At 44.6% G+C, this 10,000-nt stretch overlaps 1 protein-coding gene across 1 annotated transcript in view; it reads left to right on the forward strand.

Moving 5' to 3' along the window:
• crispld1a (cysteine-rich secretory protein LCCL domain containing 1a) overlaps window positions 1-10,000 on the forward strand; it is a 14,200-nt gene that overhangs the window by 3,109 nt on the left and 1,091 nt on the right. Inside the window, exons 2-13 of the mRNA XM_035526418.1 lie at window positions 4,363-4,481; window positions 5,815-5,950; window positions 6,081-6,196; window positions 6,303-6,403; window positions 7,131-7,289; window positions 7,833-7,893; window positions 8,507-8,573; window positions 8,652-8,782; window positions 8,860-8,903; window positions 8,990-9,062; window positions 9,287-9,362; window positions 9,518-9,651. Of these exons, the coding sequence (XP_035382311.1) occupies window positions 4,363-4,481; window positions 5,815-5,950; window positions 6,081-6,196; window positions 6,303-6,403; window positions 7,131-7,289; window positions 7,833-7,893; window positions 8,507-8,573; window positions 8,652-8,782; window positions 8,860-8,903; window positions 8,990-9,062; window positions 9,287-9,362; window positions 9,518-9,651 (1,217 nt within the window). The remainder of the gene's footprint in view (window positions 1-4,362; window positions 4,482-5,814; window positions 5,951-6,080; window positions 6,197-6,302; window positions 6,404-7,130; window positions 7,290-7,832; window positions 7,894-8,506; window positions 8,574-8,651; window positions 8,783-8,859; window positions 8,904-8,989; window positions 9,063-9,286; window positions 9,363-9,517; window positions 9,652-10,000) is intronic.

The following is a 10,000-nucleotide window of genomic DNA, read 5'->3' on the forward strand; positions in this document are numbered from 1 at the left end:
TTCCAGTGTATCGCTGGGGAAAAGCCTTCCAGTGCATCACAGGGGAACAGCCTTCCAGTGTATCAGGGGGTGAACAGCCTTCCAGTGTATCTGGGGGTGAACAGCCTTCCAGTGTATCGCATGGGAACAGCCTTCCAGTGTATCTGGGGGTGAACAGCCTTCCAGTGTATCAGGGGGTGAACAGCCTTCCAGTATATCAGGGGTGAACAACCTTCCAGTGTATCAGGGGTGAACAGCCTTCCAGTGTCTCAATGGGTGAATAGCCTCCCAGTGTATCGCAGTGGAACAGCCTTCCAGTGTATCAGGAGGTGAACAGCCTTCCAGTGTATCACAGGGGAACAGCCTTCCAGTGTATCAGGGGGGAACAGCCTTCCAGTGTATCAAGGGTGAAGAGTCTTCCAGTGTATCAGGGGGTGAACAGCCTTCCAGTGTATCAGGGGGTGAACAACCTTCCAATGTATCAGGGGGTGAACAGCCTTCCAATGTATCAGGGGTGAACAACCTTCCAGTGTATCAGGGGTGAACAGCCTTCCAGTGTCTCAATGGGTGAATAGCCTCCCAGTGTATCACAGTGGAACAGCCTTCCAGTGTATCAGGGGGTGAACAGCCTTCCAGTGTATCACAGGGGAACAGCCTTCCAGTGTATCAGGGGGGAACAGCCTTCCAGTGTATCAAGGGTGAAGAGTCTTCCAGTGTATCACAGGGGTGAACAGCCTTCCAGTGTATCACAGGGGAACAGCCTTCCAGTGTATCAGGGGGTGAACAGCCTTCCAGTGTATCAGGGGGTGAACAACCTTCCAATGTATCAGGGGGTGAACAGCCTTCCAATGTATCAGGGGGTGAACAGCCTTCCAGTGTATCACAGGGGAACAGCCTTCCAGTGTATCACATGGACCATTTATACTCATGCTCTACTCATGCTAAACTCATGTTATACTCATTCTATATTTATGCTATACTCATGCTATAGTCATGCTCTACTCTGCAGACATCTAACCATTTCAGCACTGGGTCATTAGCTCTAGAATTCACTCATGGCTTTATCCTGATACGTCCCTCAAACCTTTCATCAGGATCTTTGGGATTTTTCATGTGTGCATGTCTGCATATGTATGTGCATGTGTGCATGTCTGTATATGTATGTGCATGTGTGCATATCTGCATATGTATGTGTATGTGTGCATATCTGCATATGTATGTGCATGTGTGCATATCTGCATATGTATGTGCATGTGTGCATATTTGCCTATGTATGTACATGTGTGCATGCATGCATATGTGTACAAGCAGCAAAATATCAGTGTTTGTCTAGTCATACATACACTTTTCTGGGTGTCTCGTTAAGAGGATGAACCCTGATACGAAAGTGAGGTTATCTGAGATATATGGGATTTGTGATACCTGAAGAATATTAATTGATTAATTCATTTATTTATTATTTCTGTTTATGACAAAAACAAAAGATAAGTGGTTGAATATTTGCCCAGGACCTGTAGCTGATGACCCTGACAACGTGTGTGAGAGAAGGGTGTGTGTGGAGACAACGCAGGTGTGTGATGTGTATAGAGATAAGGAATGTGACAATACCCTGCACTCTGCACTTCATCTGATAATTTCTGACTTCTTGTGCTCAGTACCATGGCTAATATCTGGAGTGTCACAGGGAATTGAGTGTGTTCAGCTGTGTGTGTCTGCAAGCTCTCCGTCTGGCCGACTGCTTCATATATCGACAGTTTGGTTATGTCGCCTTCTTCTGGCTGTCGCCTTGTGGTTTTGGTTTTCGAACTGTTTGTTACTTGCTGGATGACATCCCTTCACACACACACACAAACACACACACACACACACACACACACACACACACACACACACACACACCTGCTGTCTCTACGTATCATTCATTTACACATTCCCCAAACGTCTCATTCACTATTTCCCCCTCAGTGCGGAAACAAGCTCCCTTGGGGTTTTGGCAGATTTTTTTTAACTTTCATGGAATGTGACCAGATGACAAAATGCTCAGAACAAATGAGGTGTTAAGTGACATAAACAGCAGTGTGTGCTAAAGACCGAGAGCCTGCAGTGAGAGGCATGTTTGCCTTACAGACCCAGGCGACGCGTGATTGGCTCAGAAGGGCCTCGCGAACTCAGAAGCCTGAGCACACAGAATCACAATACAGCCAATGGAGGGGGTTATAAATGTACTATCAATTTTAATATACTTTATTTTGTACCCTTTTTTCCCCCAATGACCGTTCAATTACCTGCATTGATACATTAATTACTAGTAATTCATCAATCCCTTGGAAATAAAACATATTTGTAACCCTTTAAAAAAAAAACAAATTTAAATTAAAACTGGTATGATATTGTTTAAAATTCCAATTAACAAGAACTCCATGGATTTAAACAGATGTGTTGGAGCACTGAGTATGTAGAGCAGAGGTGCTTCCCAGCACTCATCTTACCCAGTCAGGTGACAGGAAACGTGGGCTTTTATCTCATCTTACCCAATCATGGGTTTTTATCTCGTCTTATTCAATCAGGTGACAGGAAATGTGGGCTTTTATAATGCAATCTAGGCAGCCACCATTGTAAAGCCATCCTTTAATCATTTAACGTTTATCACATATAGTGTCTGGAGAAACCGTTGACAAATCTGAGAATGTATAAAGCATCTTGAGCTTACCCAATCAGGTCACAAGAAGCATGGGCTTTTATCTCATCTTTGTAACATTGGCGCGGCGGAGCAGGACGCACAGACTCCCTTGACGTAGGGAAACATTTAATGACATAAAACATGAACGACAACGGCGGCACTCACACATGGGGAAAATGGTGAACATGAACATACAAACAGTTTAAACACTAACAGAGGCAGTGACGTTTAACATTTAACAGGGACATAAGCAATAATAATGACAATTGTAAACGACATCGACACTAACAACGACCAGCAATAAGGAACGCACTGACGGGGTTTAAATAGACAGACAAGCACTCTACGTTAAATCCCGTGTAGGTGCGTGCCATCACCGAGGGCGTGGCTACATACAAGGCCGTACCACGTGACTTGTGGGGGGGGAGCGTTCCTGCGGCTCTATACCAGTGAGCATGACCCTATACCAGTAAGTACGGCTCTATACCAGTGAGCATGACCCTATACCAGTAAGTACGGCTCTATACCAGTGAGCATGACCCTATACCAGTAAGTACGGCTCTATACCAGTGAGCATGACCCTATACCAGTAAGTACGGCTCTATACCAGTGAGCATGACCCTATACCAGTAAGTACGGCTCTATACCAGTGAGCATGACCCTATACCAGTAAGTACGGCTCTATACCAGTGAGCATGACCCTATACCAGTAAGTACGGCTCTATACCAGTGAGCATGACCCTATACCAGTAAGTATGGCTCTATAGCAGTGCTGCATCTGTTTTACTGGTATCTATCAAAGAGGTCACAAAACTGGTCACGTCACTGATAACATCATATGTAATATCATTAGTAATATGATTGGTAACATTATTGATAACATCGTTTATAATATTGGTAATATCATTAGTAATATGATTGGTAACATTATTGATAACATTGTATTTGTCAAGAAATGCTGCAAGGCACGTGGTTTGGCCAGCCACATGCAGTAGGAGGGTCATGTTCGTAGCCACACCTGCACACACCTGTATTGTGTTAGTCTTTGTGTATTTAAACTCTTGTCGTTGTGTGCAGTGTTGTCGGTTATTGTTGGCATAATGTGTGACCGTTAAATGTTTTTTCTTGCCGTTGTTAAATGTAACCATGTTGCGTTCATTGTTTGTAACACACGTGAGTGCCGTCGTCTTTATGTTTCAATTAAATGTTCGTCCATGTCGAGTGTGTGCGTCCTGCCCCTCGCCCTGCGGCACTCGGGCCACCACACGTTACAGTATTATTGGTAATATCACTGCTAATATCATTAGTAATATGATTGATAACGTCATTGATAACATCATTTGTAATATTGGTAATATCCCTGGTAATATCATTAGTAATAGGCAGGCGGCAGTGTGGATGGTAGAAACAGATACATGTGAGATGATCGGAAATCATATAGTATTACCCTTCCACAGGGATTAATTTTGCTCTCAACATTGCAGCTTAAAACACTCTTGGCCAAAGCCAGTTATAGATCTATTAGGTTAGAATTGACCCCACCCTCCTGAGTACACGGCTAAGCTCCTCTCTGTGCTGCTCAAAGCTTTCAATGCCAGTACTCACTCACTCCACAGTGCACAGGCATCATTGTGCAGGCACTGATAGGAGCTGTGGGTGTGGTACTAATGGCAGCCGTTTTTGGGTTGGTGGTGTGCCTGCAGGTGTGGGACTCTGAGCTGGAGAGGATGGCGGAGGAGTGGGCAGAGACGTGCATGTGGGAGCATGGCCCAGCGAGCCTGCTGCCACACATCGGCCAGAACCTGGGGGTTCACTGGGGGAGGTGTGTCGTGCACACGCACAAACACGCGCATACATGCACACGCACAAACACATATACATGCACACGCACAAACACGCATGCATGCACACGCACAAATACACATACATGCACACGCACAAACACACATACATGCACATGCACACGCACAAACGCGCACGCACACGCACAAACACACATACATGCACACGCACAAACACACACACATGCACATGCACAAACACACATACATTGTGTACATATATATACACACAACCATATACATTGTACATTGTGTATATAAACATAATATACATATATTGTACATACATTGTTAATATATTTTTGTACATATATAGAATATATATTTCTCTATGCACCCGTTTTCTTTTTCCTTAGTTTGGACAGAGCACTCTCAACCATTTCACTGCGAGTTATACTGTGTATATATGTGACAAATAAACCAAACTTGAACATACATGCACACGCACAAACACACACGCATGCACATGCACACGCACAAACACCCATGCATGCACACGAACAAACACAAATACATGCACACGCACAAACACACATACATGCACACACACACACAAACACACACATGCACACATGTACATGCACATACAATATATATTTATATTATCCTACCAGCAACAGTTTTGTTAGTCTGATATACATCTATACATGAAAACCCAGTGGCAACTGAAGGTTTATTCACACTGGGTTATATCAAAAGTACAATAAATAAAAGTAGCAAAAATCAAGATAAAAAAGTAAATGTTTTTTTTACCCCAAAAATGTAAAATCCTGTGGAAGAAAGTAGGAAAAATTAAACAGCACTTTTATTGGTAAAAAAACAAACTCAAGCCCTGACTGTGTGAGTGCAATAACCTTCACTTCTCACTAAAAATGTGCATCTGACAAAATATATGAGATTCTCTTCTGTAATAAAGGCACCTCAACGCATTTTAAGTCATGCTGCATTCTCCGCATTTGCATAAAGTGCATAAGACTATTTCCAAATGCAAGTTACAGTGGGTTACATGAAAGGCAACTGTCACTACAAATATCTTAATCATTGTATTCTCAAAAAATAATATAAATTATATCACTACAACCCAGAAAAATTTGTCATTAGTCATCAACTCAGATACTCAGAGGGGCAAAATAGTGAAAAAAGATTCTTGTGTTCTCCAAATTAATTTGTCCAGTCATTACTGTATTTTTAATCCTCTTCCATTTCTGCACAGCACTTTAATGCAGTGCTTAACTGCAGTGACTTGTATGTGTGGTTCTTTATGGGCTGTGTGTGTATAAGCAGTCCTGTTCCCTGACCGCTCCAATATTGCAGGTATCGTCCTCCGACGTCTCACGTGCAGGCATGGTACGATGAAGTGCGAGATTACTCCTTCCCCTACCCACAGGAGTGCCGCCCGCACTGCCCGTTCAAATGCACAGGTGCACAGGTGTGCACCCACTACACTCAGGTGCGCCACATCACACTGCTGAATATAAGAAGCTTACGGAATTCTGTAGAATAGAAGGCGATTCCTTGAGTTCCTTCTCCCGCTCTCACATGGATGCGTGAATGACATCCGCCTCCTTTGTGCTCTGCAGCTTGTGTGGGCCACCAGCAGTCGAGTCGGCTGTGCCATCCATGTGTGCTATGATATGAAAGTGGGGGAACAGATCTGGGGCAAGGCAGTTTACCTGGTCTGCAATTACTCGCCAAAGTAAGTGCTGTCATCTTTTTTCTACGGTTTGTTCCTCACCACGGTCAGTGTGCCATGCTGAGAGGCGTGTAACACAAGCGCTGCCCGTTCTGTGTGACTGGCCCAGAGGGAACTGGTGGGGCTCCGCACCATACAAACCCGGGGCGTCCTGTTCCGCCTGCCCACCCAGCTACGGGGGAGTCTGCAAAAACAGCCTCTGCTACAGAGGTGCAGTACCACAACCCGAACTGCACGTCACTGCATTCATGACACCACTTCCTGCCTGTCACTGCATTCACGACATCACTTCCTGCCTGTCACTGCATTCACGACACCACTTCCTGGACGTCACTGCATTCACGACATCACTTCCTGCCTGTCACTGCATTCACAACATCACTTCCTGCACGTCACTGCATTCATGACACCACTTCCTGCCTGTCACTGCATTCATGACACCACTTCCTGCACATCACCTAGAAGTGTACAAGAAACATGTCTGGGTTCAAATTTATACATTTGTCTATTTGTAAACTATGTATAATTATATATACAGTACTATATTTAACCTGTATATACATAACAATGTATATACTATATATAATATAAACTCTATAAAATATAAAAGAAAAATGTACAAACAACGGTAAATAAAAGTGTGTGCAGTATGAGATAAGTATAGATAAGGCCCAGTACTGAAGTACTAAGTACATATATACAGTATGTACAGAGAATTAAGTAGCAATATAAATACGAATGTTTATATTATGTGTAAACATAAATATCACAGCACATCCTGCTCTTCACTGCATTTTACATTTACTTTAATTAAGAAAACATATAATCAATTCAGCAAATGTACTTTATTGTGCAGGTCTGTAAATCGCCAAAATTAGGACTGAGTATGAGAAGGTAGTCTGAACACTTCCATGGTTTCTACATGCCCTGTTCACAGATAAGTGGACAGGTAGAGCTCATGTGGAGACTGACGAGAACAACTCCATAGAACCAGAGGCCCCTAACAGCCCGGGGCCACACACACGGGTCCCTGCCCCAACCAGACGGCCCCGCCCAGACCCGAGCACACACGCGGTCGTGAGCACAGAGCAGATGTGTACGTTCTCCTTCTGTAATGTCTGTTTATTTGGTGTAGTGTTTCAGCTTGACAGGGGACCACCCTGCTCAGAAATCCTCAGCATTCTTGGAAAGTCATTTTCTTTCAGCCGAAACGTGTGGGTGCCAAAGCCCCCCTGTCTTGCCCCCCTCTCAGAGAACGAGGTATGTAGAGAGAATTGCGGTATATCTGAATGAAAACACGTCACAGTTCACCGAACATTTCCCTGACGATTGGATCTGTTAAGTCTTTGGAATTTCTCCGTGGCCAAGTTGTTCTTTGCTACAGGAAGTGGGGTTTTATGGTGATCTGCTTGCTCTGTGTTTACTTGGGGGGGGGTGTCAAAGGTCGGCAGATTTAAAATTTTTAAATGACTTCCTTTTGTGTAAGAGAGCTGGGTGCTGTGCACTACCCCCGTCATGGGAAGGTCATCGTTAGCTCTCCAGGCATGGAGAGGAGAGCACCCTGTGTTGACTAGGAGACAACTCTCTGAAAACTCTCTGAGGAACTGCCCTATAATCACTCTCCCCTGGACTTTCACAGCCCAGCTCGTGACATGTGACACAAAACTTCGAGACCAGTGTAAAGGTACTCCTTGTAATAGGTAAGGTATAACGTGAAAAGCAAATCACAAAAAAATATTTCACACAATTCAAGCAGATATTGTAAGGAATTCCCTTAGGAACAGGCGAGAGGCAGAAGGCATGTACAGGGAGGCAGTTTATTAAAAGAGGGAAACAATCACGGAGGGCAAAATCAACAGAGGCGAAGGGAAAACCGAGGCGAGGTAACACATGAGCGAGGCAAATGACGAGGCAAGGGAGACGACAATAATAGCAGGCGTAATACTGACACGACGGACACACCAGACATACCAAAATAACCGACGAACTAGAAGACAAAACACAGGGTACAAATAACAAAGACAATCAGGCACAGAACAGACTCAGGTGAACATGGGAAGAGGGAGAACCAAAACACGGACTGGAATTACGGAACAGATGAGGGGTGGAGAAAACGAAACTAAGGAGTGGAACCAGGAAGAGCAGGAACACAGACGACAGGGAAACCATGACAATCAGGGATGTCAGGAGGGTGGTCACTCCTGACAGATATAAAAACATGCTTGGGTATTGGTGGGTTCATGGTCAACACCTGCGAGGCATGTTGTGTCCAGAATGCTGCTGGACAGCTAGAAGAGTTTGTTCTGTCTGCAGGTATGAGTGTCCTGCTGGGTGTGTAGACAGCACTGCCAAAGTGGTGGGGACGGTACACTATGACATGGTGAGCACGGCAGCGTTTCACGCTAAGGTCCATCAAGGTGAAAACCCGTCTCACTGAGAACATCCTTCTCTCGTCCAGCAATCCAGCATCTGCAGGGTGGGTCTCCATTCTGGGGTGATCGACAACGGTGGAGGCTGGCTAGACATCACCAGACAGGGCAGAAAGGATTTCTTCATCAAATCACAGAAACATGGAGTTCAGTCCATAGGGTAGGCAACTCAGAAAACTGCTTTTTCAGGCCAGGTCTTTAATCCAGCTTGTAACACGAAGAATGTGCCATTCACAGAAAGTTCCAGAGTGCCAATGCCTTCACAGTATCCAAATTGATTGGTAGGTTAGATTTAAATCATTCTGATCAAATCATTACTGGGTCTTTGTTTCCCCACTAATTTGTCTCCGTTTGTGTCATTTTGCAGTCAAGGTCGCCACATGTGAGAGCGCGGCAGCCGTGTTATGTCCATACCAAGCACCTGGCAGACACTGTCCCAGGTGACGCTCACAACACAGGCGTCCCTTCACTTATGGAGGGAGCCCTTGCAAAACGTAGAACCACAAATGTTTGGAGCAGAAGGCAAAATAGACCAAAAAAATTATGAAAAGATTAACCTAATAAAGATGACAATAATAAAATTGTGTATATCTGTATAACCAAATACCGCCAGCTGTAAGTGAAAAGACATTTACACATTAATATTGTCTTTGTCTCCTCCTAGAATTTACTGTCCCCCAAACTGCCTGCGAGAACATTCGTGGACATCCAGAGTCATTGGCACCAGAACATATTTAGACGTAAGCACTCGTCTGTCTCCTCTAAATGCGTTAGAAGCCAAAACATATTAAAACCCCACCCAAGTAACACATATCCATAACATCAGCGAATGTTTACATTATCTCATTATATTCATATTGTATCATAAAGCCAGTCCGGTTTGTAACTTGCTCAGAGATCCAGTGTTTGTGGAGCGGCCGTCCACGCTGGGGTGATCAGAAACGAACTGGGCGGCTACGTTGATGTGATGCCCACTAGCAGCAGAAACCAGTACATCTCCTCCTACCAGAATGGCATGTTGTCTGAGAGGTATGCTGATACCTCTCTCCTCCACCCTGCTACTCCAGCTGCATCAGCAGGGCGAGGCATGGACGTGGTGTAAGAGGCTACGGGGACAGCTTGTCCTCCTGTGTGCTAGCCTGGTGGTGGCACACACGTCAATAAGACGTGAGCAGAAGCTGCAAATTCAGTGCAGGTAGCTGTGGAGTCCACGACAGCAGAAGAAGCTGTGGAGCTGTGCAGATGCAGCCTACACTATAAAACCTGCACTGCTGCAAAATGTCGTGTAGAGCCTCCATCCTTTCCTCAGTGAGGCCATTGTTACAAGCAACGCATTGCTGAGGCTTCATTCATCTTGTTTTATTTTTCTTTCTCTCTC

The sequence above is a fragment of the Electrophorus electricus genome, chromosome 5, assembly GCF_013358815.1.
Source record: "Electrophorus electricus isolate fEleEle1 chromosome 5, fEleEle1.pri, whole genome shotgun sequence".
Lineage (NCBI taxonomy): Eukaryota > Metazoa > Chordata > Actinopteri > Gymnotiformes > Gymnotidae > Electrophorus > Electrophorus electricus.